This window comes from Gymnoscopelus braueri, assembly GCF_963280865.1.
Source record: "Gymnoscopelus braueri genome assembly, chromosome: 14".
In the NCBI taxonomy this organism is placed as follows: Eukaryota; Metazoa; Chordata; class Actinopteri; order Myctophiformes; family Myctophidae; genus Gymnoscopelus; species Gymnoscopelus braueri.
Genome location: NC_137619.1, coordinates 36516861 through 36533160, shown reverse-complemented (window position 1 = coordinate 36533160; position 16300 = coordinate 36516861). Strand labels below are relative to the sequence as shown.

Below are 16300 nucleotides of genomic sequence, written 5' to 3'. Positions count from 1 at the left end.
TCTTCTTGCTCTCTGAAAGCTATTTGTCCGTCTCTTAATCATGTTCTCTCTCCCCCAACGTCTCTCTCATTTTCTTCCCCTCTCAGTCTCTTCTTCTGTAATGGCGCCTCGAATTACGTTTTCAATTTCTCTGGCTTTGTCCGCGTGTTGGGTCCTTTCTTTATACCCCGAGTCGGGTGTAATCTCTTATGCTTTGTCTCTCTCTCTCTCCATCTGGATGATAGAAAGGGGGGTTGGGCAGCTCCCTTTCAGCCAGGCTCTTATCAGAAGCTCTAAGACGAACACAGGACCGTACCATGCACGTTTTGTGACTCATCTGGCACACATTACTCTATTGGCCAGCACGGTGCTTTGGATTGATTTGAACGGTGTTGTCCGGATTGGCTGCCTTTCCAAAGGCTGCTATTCCAAAGGCTGGCATGATTGCTTTCATGCCTACAAAATGCATGCGTGCAGGCACGCACGCTCGATTTCACAGTCTCATACACACACGCACGCACGCACGCACACACAGAGACAGACCGACACAAATGTGAACATATATGCTCAACAGGGTCGTAATGACATTGCACGCATGCACACGCACAGTACATGTGCATGAGTGTGTACACACACACACACACACACACACACACACACACACACACACACACACACACTAAGTTGACTTAATATAATCACAAGACAACTTTTTTACTTTTAACTACTGTTTTACAGAAAACAACATTATCAAAATTCAGACCTGGGGAAGAAAAGTGTTCTGAATTTTGAACAATAAAAAGAAAAGGCTGATAGCACATGATACTACAAATCAAAATTTGGCTATATACATTTTTGGTTTTCATTTCCTTTCATTTCCTCATTTCATTTCATTTCTTTATCTACGAATTGTGTCGGGAACGGATGAGCGCTCTTATTGTACCACTTAGATTGGTGTTCAGCATGTGACCTCACACCCTGTCAAAGTTGCGTGCCCTGCGTCAAACCTGGATTGTATATCTGCTATGCCTGAGACGAGAGTTTAGTTGTAAAACATTATATTATTTGGAAATATGCAAAGAGCACGACCACAAAAGTGCTGCAACAGCAATGACTAAATCTTATTAACTCTGCCAGGGAACTCAATTATATTTATTGTGTTCACCTTTGGAGCTCGATATAAACTTAGATCGATAGATTGTTGCATAAATACAAGGAAAATTGGCAAACCTGCTGCTTCTCTGAGCACATCATAAGTTGTAGAAACACCCATAAGGTGATATGTGCGCGTTTCTCCATACCCAAATGACTAGTCTAACAAATAACTGCAAGGCCTAAAAAGATACCTTGGGGCTAGTGTGTGTTTGTGTGCATGTGTCAGAGTGTCATTATATTATGTTGTGCATCATCTACTGCAGTCCACTTCATAAGCCATCAACAACAAGGGCAGAGGTGAGGAGAGTCTGTTGGTTTTGTTCTTCTTTGTTGGTTTAATGATGGCAGTGTGGGGTAACTTCAGGTGTGAAGTCAGGGGTGATGCCTTTGCTGCTGTCTCTCTCTCTGTCATTCTGTCAGATAAGCTGAGACATAGAATTCTGTTCTGGCCTCTCGTTCTTCTTCTACTACTCCTTCTGTTTTTTCCTCCTTCCTCTGATGTCTCAGTCGGCCAGCAGTTCCAGCCCCTAACTCGGGCGCCTCTGACCACAATGCACTTGTTCCAGTGTGAGTTAGAAACTGTGCGTCCTGAAGTGTCGTCTCCTGTCCTTAGACAACTTTAGATAGCAGCAGTCACTGCCTCCATCTGCCAATGATTAATGATCTGCATTGTCCTGTAGTCAATCTGTCTTTATTTCTTTATCTGGAACCAGAGGAATGCAGCTGTACCAATGAGTTATGGGCGCTGACCTTTTTCGATACTTTGAATAAAGAAAAGTCTCTTCTGAGGTTTTTTGTGCTTAACGGTTAAGCATCTGTGACTGCTTTGTTCCAAGAGAGAGATGGGGCTCTTTGTGTGCGATATCCAATAGCATGCCTCATTCAATAAAACACCTGTGCATGCTTTGATGAAGTTAGCTCAAATTAACCACTTTCAGCTTGGCGTCCCTATTTTGCATGTCATTCAGAAAAATCTTCAAAGATAAAAAAAAGCAACGAGAACAGACCATCTACAAGCTCACAGCTCATCGTGATAAATCGCCTGTTTTCTTCGCACGGCACCATCGTATGACAAAGTATACAATAAGGCCTAACTGTTAAAAAGGCTTGGCAAACAACAGTTGAGAGATGAGACATTTTAATCTAGAAAGAGGATTTGTTTTGAAGTTGCCCAATTCCTGCTTAATTCATCAGCCTCCCGTCCCCAGAGTTCACTTGCAGCTCACCCTCATTTGCCTCGGAACTCACCCAGCCTGCTGTATGAGGAGACATGAATAAAGATCTACATCGGAGAAATGAGAAAGTCAATGAAATATTAACATAGTTGAAAATAGTTTTCCCATATTATCATGCAGGCCTAAATAATATTTCATATGTACATGGCATGCTTCCCTTATAGCTAAGCCTCAACAAATGTTAGGCAGCTATTTTGGTCTCTGTAATAATGCCTCCTGTGATTCTGCAATGATTTGATTGATTTTTTATTAATGAGGCTGAAGTATGTGGGAGCGTATCTAGGCCTACTCGTTACATGTTGCACATTAGAAATTCAGCCACGCCTGGCAAATTCGCTTCAGGCAAATTTAGTTTAAGTTTTTCTTGGCTCATTTGCTCTCGAATAACAAAAACAAACGAACAACAAAATCTGAATGATACATCTTGAGATAAGAAACCTTTCTGAATACCCAAGAGAGGTCATTACATAATAGAACATCAAACGTCACAGAGAAAAATCCAAGACGATAACTAAATATGGAAGGAAAAACTGGGGTAATATTCATCACGTTCTATAACCCATTTAGACCTAATGGGTTCTAAAAACTAAACTAAAATAACTAAATAAAGTTTTCTGAAAAACTTTAAATATTTATAAAAAAATTACAAAAAATGTATGTTGCTATATACTGTACAACCCCAAAAGAGATTCCTGGATTGAAAGGTATAGTTACTTATATGGGTTCCCGGTCTTAATGGGTTAAAATGTCCTTAGAGTATGTGAGAGTTTCCAGGTGATGTGTGGCACTTACTGTATGTCTTTTTTTTCTCTCTCCATGCTGTTCATGTTCCTCTCCCATGCGGCGGCGGCCCAGTGCGGAGGCGGTGACACTCAATGACTGTCTGCAGCTGTCCTACCTGCCGTCCAAGAGGAACCACATGCTGCTCCTCTACCCCAGGGAGATCCTCATCCTAGACTTGGAGCTCAGCCAGACCGTCGGTGTGGTGGCTATCGAGCGCTCCGGGGTGCCCTTCGCCCAGGTGGGGGGACAGTGATGGCACGACACAGGCACACGTGCACGCATACATGCATGCACACATACATTACATCATGCACTGAGGACTAGATTTACTACAGCTTCATTACACCTAGTTTCAGACTCATTCAGTCCAGAAGCACAGTTTGCTTGTCATCTGAAGCACACCTTGCATTGTTATGCATATGCCGCGTGTAAGGGATGATCACACAAATAATGGGAGATATAATTGTGGTTGACGCATTCTGTTGAATTTTATTGACACATAATTTGCAAGGGTCAGTTTTGTGTGGACATTTAAGGTGCAAATAAGCTATATAACCCATTAACACATTGAATGCCAATCGCGTAGATCTACGCGAACCTATTTAAAGCCGCAGCGTGCCAATCGCGTAGATCTACGCGAACCGCCGGTTCGCGTAGATCCCCCCCCCAGGTGCACTTTCGGAATTTTTTGATCCATTTCCGGTTCCGGTTTGAAGACCGGAAACAGAATTATTTGGGATCCGGTTTTGCCGATCACATCGGCCCTCGTTCTAATGACGAAACTGAAACTCAATTCTCTTCCTGTAGTTTTTTCTCCTCGCATATCACTGTTTAACGTAATCCGTTCTAACTACAACCATGGAGCTCCGTTTGACACGTGGTTTTCACTGGTAGATTCAGTGAGAAGTCGCCGATGTAAACAGACAGTGCACAGCTCAATCTTAAGGATTTTAACAAGGTCTATGGCGACGTGAAAAAAACAACAATAACACGTTGGCACTGGTGAGTACATTATGAGATTAACGTCTGGCATGGAAAGTGTTAAAACCGGGAAAGTATCTGTCGTTTTAAGATTTTTGCGTTGGCTATTCAAAAATAGCAGATATACAAGCTCACAGCGTGTTACTTTGTGCCGTGCTGCGAGCTTGTACATCTGCTATTTTTTTTACATTTTTAGAAACATCTTGAAAGTGTGAGAACTACCGATTTAGAAGAATCATTTGTAGAATCGGCCTCAGGCCTTAACGGGTTAAAGGGGGTTGTGGTGATCGTAATTACAGCAAAGAGAGACAAATGAAGGTCTTTAAATACAGAGAGAACCTTGGTAACAAGTCACGCTATTCCAACTCCCTGAACAAGAAATCATCAAAAGGTGTAGATTAAGCATTCACGCAATAATTGCTCCGCTGGAAGAAATCAAAGACGACCTTGAAAGTTCCTTTTTCCAGCCCGGTCAAGCAGTCACGCTCCTTGTATCTCTACTCTATCTGGTATCTGGATCAAATTGACGGCAAAGCTATTTTGTTTATATAGCTCATAGGCCTGTCCCCGACTAAGGATTTGTTTAGTCGAATCTAATTGGCGACTAATTGCCAATAGTCGACTGGCAATCGACTAATGCAAAAATAATAATAATAATAATAATACTTTTTTTTTGTTTTATTTTTTATTTTTTTTTGCATAATTTTACTGAGATTGGCAGTCGAATCAATCTGATTTGACTGCCAATCTCTCAGTCAAATCATGCAAAAAATATGTTATGCAATAGAGGAACATTCCATTTGGGCTGTAGGGGTGCTTAGTGTCTGATTTAACACATACTATTGGTTTCTCCCAATAAATCATGATGTATATCCTATTTTTGCCAAACTATAGTTAATTAATATAACAAACTAGGCCAATCTCTCAGTCAAATAATAAATAAATAAAAATTCGACTAAGAGACACACAGTCGACTCGGACCCCCCGCGACTAATTAGTCGACTATTCGACTAGTCGAGGTCAGGCCTAATGGCTCATTTCAACAGCAAGCCAATTCAATGTGCTTTACACAGAACATCAAGCGAAGGAAACACAATTATACGATGATATCAGGATGCATAAAACTAAAGAAATAAAAAAACAACAGTTGTGTAGATACAATTACAGTGCAGAAGAGAAATCAAAAGAAAACATCACACCCATTGTGAGTAAGCGGTGCCTACTCTGTTTGATGTGTGGGTGCTGGTATTCAGGCGGTACTACTCTGTTTGATGCGTGGACGCTGGTATTCAGATGGTAATGCTCTATTTGCGCTTATCAGAGCAATGGTCACAGAGTTATGGCCATTTGAAGTCTTAGAAACTGCTGTAACACTGATGAAGTGCCCCATACAGTATGTGTGCAATTTAGGTTCATTTAGTTACTTAGAAGTATTTTTTATGATTTCATGAACTTTCAAGTAGTTATACTTAATTGTTTTACTTTTTACTTACTTTAATTGATTTAAGTATTTTTACTCTAAATTGTTGATGTGTTCACATTTCAGTATACAATAGCCGCACAGCTGGAATATCACAGCCCACATTCTTTTAATGTTGTGCGCGTGGTGTCCGAGGTGTTGGACAAACAGATAACGAGCAGTCAACGCGCTATGGAATCTTTTAGTATTTCCTCAACATCACTCACATACAGCCTGTCTTCCCTTCCATCAATGAACATCATTTACAGGAACAGAAAGCACATAATATATTCAATGAATGTCATCATCATGTAATGCAAGGCACCAAACAACAAATGTGGCCCCTGCTCAGGGAGGGCCACAAGCATTCAGGCCTCTTGGTTCTCAAAGTGGGGTCCGGGGACCCCCAGGGGTCCTTGGCGGGGTACCAAGGAGTCCCCAGCTAAATGAGTTAATATACAGTAGTGTCACAATCATTTTAACCACTTTAACCATTATTGTGTACTTTGGCTATTCAAAAATAGCAGATATACTGGACAAGCTCATAGCGGATCTGCTATTTTTGAAAAATCCCTGGCACAAAATGTTTTTAAGATGGGGGTCCGCAGCCAAATACATATCATTTTGGGGGTCCTTGACATGAAAAAAGTCTTACCCTTTATCTCTCGATGGACCAGTGCTTATGGTTTTTGCACCACTGGACTCTCAAATGTGCGTTTATCTTTGTAATGAGGGGTTTATGCACTGCAACACTACTGTAGCATCCTTCTCTATGTAGTTGTTCTCGCTGACAGTCTGATTGCGTCACGCACATGTCCTTACCACAGAGCATGATGAGATGTTATTTGCAGTACAACCCTTTTCATACCATTATTTATTCGAGACACAGATTCATCACCATTTGATGAGGTTTAGCCTCTCTGATTTTGTCCACAATTCCATGCTGTATTGATGTTGGTACCATAGGAGAGATAACAGGCAAAAGTTGATCAAAATAACAATTCCATAATTAAGTAAATTCAGATGTTTAACAATAATTTAACTCTTGAGAGCGATTTGATTTCATTTTACGCTCTCAAGAGTAAAAGATTTATAAGGGTCCATACCACTGGTGGTCCTCGGACCACTGGTTGAGAACCACTGCTGTATAAGATAAAGTTAGCTGGTTTTTGATAGGGGCAATGAGATTTATTTGGGGATTGTTGAAGACTTCTGTATAGAAAAGCCTCTGGCATGGACTGAAGCCGTTAGAACTATTTGTCAAGTATAAGACAGCTGTAGCTCATACAGAATGTATATACTAGAAGGCAAGGATAATATTGATTTGTTTGACATCACAAGGGTTTAGATATTCTTCTTCAGCTTGCCAAAAAAAAAAAAATTGTGTGAGCTGCCTACAAATTTAATACACAGGGAAAACCCAGCACAGGCACGCACGCACACACACACACACGCACGCACACGCAGTCGCACACACACTGGTTCCCTGACATACACACTGTCTCAGTTTAGCTCACTAGAAACTTTGGCTGCCTCCCTTCATCATCATCACAGATGCCTTTGCCTCATCTGAACTCAAGACGCAATTTAGGCTTTCTATTTTCTCCTTTTGCTGTGCTGGCTTGCATTCACTATCTGTTTTCTTTATGGATGATTCTGCCAGGAAGCCAATTCCCCCTGCTGTGGATGATAAAGTTCACTTCTTGTCCTCCCTCTTGCCCTTCTCTTGGTTGCAGCTCAGCAGGGAAGAAATACACGGGCTTTAGCCACGGCAGGAAATCACAACACACACATTGATGGATAAGACTTTCTGCTTGTCTTGGTAGTTCTATTTACCACTGACTTCTCAGCGCACATTTCCATGTTTCGGAGACTAAATTCTAATTGTAACGTAATGAAAGCTGGATGGTGTCCGATTTAAGGAGTTGCCGTGGCCAGAGAGCCGGTAATGGAACTGAGCAATTCCACCCATTCTCGCTGTTTGGTGTCCCCTCCCAATATCCTGATTAGGTTTTTGTGGGAGATTGTCACTTTGTTTTGAAGATCTCAGATGTGGTCAGACCCCATTCGGACCCTAATGGGCCATATTCCGTCAGTAGTTTTATAGTGCAAAATATTCAAATGCCCTTTTATCTTCCCTACGTTAATGATTGTGGTCTATTATAGGGCTGGGCTGGGATAACAAATTTGTGATTTGAGACTAAATTATTGTCTGGGATTTTTTAATATTGTTATATCACAATACTGTAGTGTTGTCTTTGCCTGGTTTTATATTTGTCAAACAGAAATTGTAAAAAATCGTGAACGCATTGGGACGTGTAGCATGTAGATTGGCTCAGGGCCAGCTCTAAGTCACTGGCCAGTATTGGTGTGAGCATTACTCAGCCTCCTAGGCTCTGTCCAGCCAACACATCCCACTCTAAGTGTTATAAAGTGCTTGTCAGATAGCCAATTTGCATGACTGATGATATATGCTCCAGCAATAGTCCAGCCTGCGGTTTCTCCGTGGGTGCCCAGAGATAAGCTCCAAGGAGAGAAGGATGCAGCATGACTTCACTCTCTACTCCACTATGTCAGATTAAGCCTGATTTATACTTTGACGATGTTTGCACACCAAAATAGCAGATCCAAAAGCTCACAGCGTGCCACGGATGAGTCGAGATGCATTGTGAACAATGTAGATATGCTATTTTCAGCGCTAATTGAGGCATTATAGTAATAAACAGGTGTTTCTGACATTAGCCTCAGTATAGTCGAGATCGTGCCGGTGTGCAAAGGGTTGACTGCACAAGTAATCTGAAACATTATTATAATTATGTAATCATGAACTTTGGCACCTTTCCCTTGACTCCTCACCATTACACAGATAAACACTAATATATTGTATACTGCACAACCCATCTACCCATCTCTCAGGGTCACAAAAGAACAGTAAAATCACAGAGGCCATTACATACCATTATGGAATATGGTACCGATACGCCCAATGAGCTACAAAGTTATTAAGAAAATGGTAAAAAAAGATTTTTACACCAAAGGTCCACCATTACCAATAATTGTGATTAATAGTTGTCATTGCAGTATTCAGCAAAGTAATCACGAACATTTTAGCCATACTTGTGCAGTCCTAAACTACGCTTGCCTCTGTGGGCGCTTAGTGTTAGAGCCAGCAACCCATAAGTACCCCCAAGTACCTGTCTGACACCTCTGTCTGATTCATGCGTGTTTGATCTAAAGGGGGTTAGAGTTTAAGCTCCTTCATCAGTGTCATAAAAAGCTCCTCGTTAATCCATTCGGACCGGGAACGCATCTGTGTACGTTTTTTGATTTCTTTGGGCTATTCAAAAATAGCAGATATACAAGCTCATAGCGAGCCACCGAGTGCCGCGCTATGATCTTGTAGATCTGCTTTTATCGTGAAAATCAAAATATTTTATGATGGGGGGGTCGGCGGACAAATACATTTTGGGTGGTCCATAACATGTAAAAAGTTCAAGAACCACTGATATAGCAACATAAGTATTTAAAAAAAAAAAACTGTTAGGATTTAGAAGACATTTGTAGAATACCCAGAAGCAAAGATTTTAGTTAAAATGTTCGTTTTAAAAAAACATATATATTCAAAGATTTGCACACATTTCAAGATTTAAAAAATAAATAGCAGATAAGCTTGTGTGCCGCGCTACGAGCTTGTATATCTACTATTTTTGAATAGCCCAAAGTATAAAATAATGGTTATAGCCAAAAATCTAAAATGACACATTAAAGGAGGAGTTCACCCCAAAAATTACTTATTTTCTATCAATTGCACACCCCATGAAGCCTTGAATTCATGGATTTATTTTAGTTTTTGTGGCATTCCTAAGCCAATAATTTGATGACCGGGTGTGTATCCGGTAGGAGACACAAATAATCTAATTTGTGTCTCCTACCGGATACATTAGCCGGTAGGAGACGGGAATCAAATTATTGGCTTACGAATGCCACAAAAACAAAAATAAATCCATGGATTCAAGGCTTCATGGGGTGTGCAATTGATAGAAAATAAGTCATTTTTTGGGTGAACTCCTCCTTTAATATGCATTCCCGGGTTGAATGGGTTAATCACTAAATCCCTGCGGAGGACAGGATGCTGTGTCTTTCCCTGACTGTTCTGTACGCGTGCAGGTGATCCCGTGTGCCCAGAGGGATGCCCTGTACTGTCTCCACGACAACGGCTGCATCACCCTGCGAGTGTGCCGCTCCACCACCACAGCGGACGATGCAGCAGGTGACACACGAGACGTGCACACACACACACACACACACACACACACACACACACATGCAGACACATGCATGCATACGACACCCAAGTTGTATTAAGAGAACAAGTTGTATCGTTCCTCCATAAAGAGCTGGCTGTATAGCAGCTGGACCTAACCGTCGATTATCTGCATTGTAGCAGGTTCCTTTTACAATAGGAAACCTGCTACTATTTAACCCCTATTTTACCTGTCTAGTATGCAGTGGTGTAAATTAACTAAGTACATTTAATTTTGAGGCATTTTTTACTTAGCTGGAGTATTTCCAATTTTCAGTACTTTTACTTCTACTCCACTACATCTCATTTTGATTATTATTATAAAACACACATTTACCACTTCAGCCCTATATACATTTTGGCCATTTGAAAATAGCCGATCTACAAGTGTACTAAAAAGAGTACTTTTACATTTGGTACTTTAATTAAATTTTGATGCCAATACTTTTGTACTTTTACTCAAGTAAATTTTGATTAACGGACTTTTACTTTTTACAGAGTATTTCTACATAGCATTATTGATATTTTTACCTAATTACAACATTTGAGTACTTTTTCCACCACTGCAAGTATGTTGAAATTGCATGAATGTATTTATTGATTATAGTCTGCAAAAAAGAAAAGAAAACATTCCCACACTGGCCAGTGGCAAACACACCGCACCTCCGTTGCTGTCCATCTATCTGGACAAAGTGCAGCATAGCTGTTTAGTCCCTCTATCTTTCATTTATCCTCCACTTAACTGTGATTGGCTGATGGAGAGCCTGTCTCCCACAGTTTTTCTCCACCCTTCTCTCCTGTTGTTTCTCTATTTTCTCTTTCCACTCCCGTCTGCTCTGGGCTTTCTCCCCTTCTCTGTCTCTCTCTAACCCTTAATCTTTTCCAGTGGTGGAAAAAGTGCTCAAATGTTTTACTTAAGTAACAGTATCAATACTGCAATGTAGACACGTACTCTGTCACAAGTAAAAGTCCGGAATTCAAAATGTACTTGAGTAAAAGTACATAAAGTATTGGTATCAAAATGTACCAAAAGTAAAAGTACTAAAATGTTTGAAAATAGCAGATCTACAAACCCACAACGCGTCGCAATGTGATGCGTTGTGAGCTTGTAAATCGGCTATTTTCAAATAGCCTATGCATGAAATAGGGCTGAAGTGGTTAATGTATGTTTTACAATGTAATAATTGATATCTGCAAAGTAACTGTTAACTAAAAGATTTCCAATAATTGTAGTGGAGTAAATGTATAATATTTGCTATGGAAGTATAGACAATTGGAAATACTCCAGTAAAGTAAAAGTACCAAAAGATTGTACATTACTTGAGTAAATGTACTTGGTGACTTTACAACACTGATCTTTTCGCCCCTCTCCCTCTGGTCAGACCCAGAGCAGAGTGTTCAGGAGCTGGTGTATGACCTGCGCTCCCAGTGCGACGCCATCCGCATCACCAAGACGGTCCGTCCGTACCGCATGGTCATCTGCCCCGTGAACGAGAACAACGCCGCCCTCATGGTCAGCGATGGCAGGGTCATGCTATGGGAACTCAAAGCCCACACCGGCAGGGCCCCCACCAACCCTAAGTACACAACACACACACACACACACACACACACACACACACACACACACACACACACACACACACACACACACACACACACACACACACACATTAGACAAAGTAAGGTCCAACAACCATAAAACTCATCATCATATAAGCTAAGATGTATAATCATCTCTTTGTGAAAATGTTTTCCTCTTCCTTTTGGTTTCCTAGTCGTCTCTATCAGCTGCGGTGTCAGAGCAAAGCTTCTCATTAATTTTAAGAGCCAAGCAATTAAAACTGCAAGTGAATCTTACCTAGGGTTTATATGTAGAATACAAAGGCTTGTTTTCCCCTTCATTTGCTGCTTGGCTTGATGTTAATATGATATATTGTTTCATAGCTGCCGGCCACGTTACATATTAGATGCATTTGTTGGATAAGTCCAACAGGATAAAAGTTCATGTTAATCGTGGCTCTGGAACAAGTAGATTGGAAAAAAAGCAGCGTTCATCACATATTAACCCATTAAGACCAGCGGTAACGCATCTGTGTCATTTTATGATTTCTTTGGGCTATTCAAAGATAGCAGATATACAAGCTCATAGCACGGCACCGAGTGCCGCGCTATGAGCTTGTAGATCTGCTATTTATGAAAAATCGTGAAAATGTGTGCAAATCTTTGAATATCTATATTTTTTTGAAGCGAACATTTGTAACTCAAATCTTTGCTTCGGGGGGATTCTACAAATGTCTTCTAAATTCTAACAGTTTTTTGAAAAAACGTATGTTGCTATAATTAGTGGTTCTCAAAAAGAATTCATGTGGACCACCCAAATGATGTTTTTGGCCGCGAACCCCCATCTCAAAACTGTTGTTCCAGGGACCCCCAGAAGCAAAGATTTGAGTTACAAATGTTTGCTTTAAAAAAATATATATATTGAAAGATCTGCACAAATGTTCACAGTGCGGCACTATGAGCTTGTACAGTATATCTGCTATTTTTTAATAGCCAAAGACATAAAAAAAAATGCTTCCCCGGTCTTAAAGGGTTAAAATGAAGCACTTGTAGAACTGAGAACTGCTGACAGTCACTATGAAAAGCAGAACAAGCGTGTAACAGTGTTACACGCTTGTTCTGCTTTTAGAACACCCTTCTAGCTAAGAGTCTTGTAAGATTTACAGTGAAATACACTGTTTTAATAAGTTATGTTATTTATCCGAGTAATTTAAAATGTGTGGTTATTTAGGCCTAAATGGAGAGTATTTTGGTATGTGTACATGGTTAAACATTTAAATGTCCCATGCCATATGTACAGTACAGTATGTGTGTATAGATGAATAGAATCATGGATGGATGGATGGATAGGTGGATGGATAGATAACTTTTTAGGTCTAGTACTCAGAAGAGCACCTGGAGATGTGACTTGGTGCGCACCAAATAAATGGTCCCGTCCCGTCCCCCCGCCGTTTTGTCAACGGGGGGGGGGGGGGATTCAGCACGGTGCCCCCCGGGACAGTTTTGTCAACAGGGGGGGGGGGGGTGCTGCGCGAGAAAAAAGGACGCTCTGCTTCCAAATTCCGCCGTTTTTCGCTGTACATGGGGGCCGACGCGTGCTTAAGCGTGATTGTGTTGAGTGTGGCTTCAGGAGGTAAATTCCTAGCCTCGATCTCCAGGCTTTTATTTTTTAGTTTTGCTAAAAAATAAAAGCTTGGAAATTCCTGTCCCAGCTGTTGGTACGCAAAAGCGCCTTGCGTCGTCTGATGTGCCGCGCATTATTTATTTTGGGTGAGCATTTGCACCTGCGCACCAGTTATGTGCACCCCTGTACATAGTACATACATACATACATACAGTGCAAACGTGCAGATGCATACTAGGGCTGTCACTTGTCATTTAAAAACATCTTTGAAATCTATCTTTTGAATCTGTTTATACACATTCTATTAAATGTTCAAACTGTAATAATGTGTTAATAATCAACATTGGAGCACAGCGAGCCTTTTTGAAGTGAAGCATTCTTATTCCTCGCTCCATAGAATGTAAGATTTACTGTAAGCTACATTATCAGGCACTCGGTGTACAAGGTACTTTTTTTTTTTTAAATCCCTGCCGGCTGCCATGGTGGAAGCACCGTGGACAAATCAAATCCCCAGTCTCGACTGTGGTGGGTGAGTGCTTCACCCGGACGCCCATGGTCCTTTATTATTTCCCTCAGTGACGCATGGAAGGCTGCCATCATGCATCATGCATTGGATGTACAGTTTTGTTTGAAACCTTGTGAGCAGCGGCTGCCTCCCAGGTACTTTCTTCACTGAGGGTAAGAAAGGATCACACTCACAGGTCTAGGTTCACTAGATATGTGTCAAAACTACCTAATAAGAAATTATTGAGAACTTTTGTGTTCTCCAGTGAAAATGGAGAAACATTTTCAACCAAATAACTTTTCTGCAGATACATTTCTTTTTATACTCAACGCGTCTCTGCTTTGAGTGCTGAACCGGCCTACTGTATACACTGCTGGAACAGTAATTTTGCCACCTGGATCTAATTGCGGGAATATAAAACAACAAAACGTGTATCGACATCAAATGCCCAACTCTGTGACGTGCAGCCACGCCCTCGTCTCTGGTCCCATTAGGAAGAGGCCCTCCACTGAAGGTGGTCCACACAGGGGACAGGTGTTGACTATGTGGTCGATAGTCTGCTCAAGCTCCCCGCACTCGCATGCGGAGCTTGAGCAGACTGACGACGACCACATAAATAAATACATAGAGAATAGAGAAGGAGCGACGACCTCCTTAAGCCTTAAGAGTGAATCCACACAGTTAATAATAAAAAAAAGGATCCTTAAAATAATGGGTGCACTGCTGATGGCCCAGATAGGCTTTGATGCCTGACAGTGTGTCCCGGGATTGATTCCCAGCAGCGGATTTGCCACATGTCACTCCCGGACTCCCCAGTTTACTGCCTCTCTCCACTGTTGTATCAAAAATAAAGGCGAAAAGCCATGAAACAAATCTAATCTTAAAATAAATGGTCCCTCCTCTGTTGTTTCAGTTCGTGCCTGTCTCCTCTCTACTCGCCTGTGTCGTTCTGTGGGGCTCCACTGGCTCAGAACCAGAAACGGATCCACGACCTGTCCCTCAACACTATGATCGGTAGGTCTCTGAACACATGCATGCATGCGCACACACTCTCACACACACACACACACACACACACACACACACACACACACACACACACACACACACACACACACACACACACACACACACACACACACACACACACACACACACACACACACACATTGCAGTTAGTTCTGCTTTTAAATAAATGTAACATTCTCTCCTACAGCCTTCAGAGAGCATCTTGTATCGTAGTGTTTTATTGCAAAGCTGTCTGAACCTTTGTCCCTTTTTACATGTGCATGATTGTGCACGTTGTATGTGCGGGCTTGTGTTACGCCTGTGTGTGTCAAGGCCTGTTAACCCATTAAAACCTGAGGCCGGTTCTACAAATGTCTTCTAATTTTTTTTTCTTCTTATGTTATATAAGTGGTTCTCAAACTTTTTCATGTGAAGGACCCCCGAAATGATATGTATTTGGCCGTGGCCCCCCCATCACAAAATATTTGGTTCCAGGGACCTCCCAGAAGCAAAGATTTGAGTCAAAAAATGTCCCTTTAAAGAATATACATATTCAAATATTTGCACAAAATGTTCAAGATTTTAAAAAAAATTGCAGATCTAGAAGTTCATAGCGCAGTGCTGCTATGAACTTAGCCAAGAAAAGTATAAAATAATGTTTAAAGTGGTTGGACGCTCTCCCGGTTTGAATGGGTTAATAGTCTTTTATTGGCCTCATGTGAGATGCGTGCGGGACACGAGGACGCCCCTTAGCTCTCTTCATCTAATCTATCTGTGCCGGTGCCTCCTCCGTGTGCCACACAGGGCTGAGTCATCTCTCACGCTGAACGGTCCCTCGCAAAGCCCCCAGGGCTACTTCCCCTGACCCTTCCTTCCTCTGCTCCTTCTCTTTGTCTTTATCGTCATCTCTCCCTTTCTGCTCACTTCTTCTTCTTCTTCTTTTTTCTCTTGCCCTCACTGTCCTCTCTTCCAGTCTCCATTACCCAACATTCTCTCGCTCCCTCCCCTCTGCTACTGGAATAGGACTGCTTATCAGAAAATGAATGAATGTCCGTGAGAGTTGTATTCAGCAAGAGTCGACCTGCCATTGAGCGGTGTGAGCCCTCAGGGATATAGAACAGTAGTTGTGATGTTTGCAGCAGAGGGCCTTTTGTTCTCTCTCTCTCTCTCTCTAGCTCTCCCACGCACACATGCTCTCTCTCACTTGCTCTCTCTTTCTGTTGGTGTAGGAGTTGGCTGCTACTTTTTGTTGAGTTGCTGACTAATGCGTTTGTCATAGTGCGTGATTGTTATCCGGTTTATGACATTTTATGAAAACGGGGACATGGTTAGCTACACTAAATACAAGTGGTGACTGGTGGTGATAGTCTGACATTGGGATTGCACGTACATTTACCTTGGATTACCCTTACTGCCAGAGCGATAGCACAATACTATACGTTTTGACACGCCATACATAATAATTTAGATTAATGTAATATTAATTAATCTCAGGCTTGATTTCAAACTCACCGTAGCCTTGAATTCAAACATACATTAGGCTGGGACTCAAAATGATAACATTTATTTTTGTACACTATGTACAGTACTATGTCCATAGATAAATACACATAGATACCTCATTGGCCGCTGCTGTTCACTCGAGCGATGCGTCATCACGGCCGCCATATTATGAATGGCCAGCCATACCTCCTAATGCATGTAT

General features: G+C 41.5%; 1 protein-coding gene across 1 annotated transcript in view; it reads left to right on the top strand.

Moving 5' to 3' along the window:
- wdr11 (WD repeat domain 11) overlaps positions 1–16300 on the top strand; it is a 95914-nt gene that overhangs the window by 11747 nt on the left and 67867 nt on the right. The window contains exons 6-9 of the mRNA XM_080450204.1: positions 3225–3390; positions 9760–9862; positions 11278–11476; positions 14501–14601. Coding sequence (XP_080306330.1) covers positions 3225–3390; positions 9760–9862; positions 11278–11476; positions 14501–14601 — 569 coding nt within the window. The remainder of the gene's footprint in view (positions 1–3224; positions 3391–9759; positions 9863–11277; positions 11477–14500; positions 14602–16300) is intronic.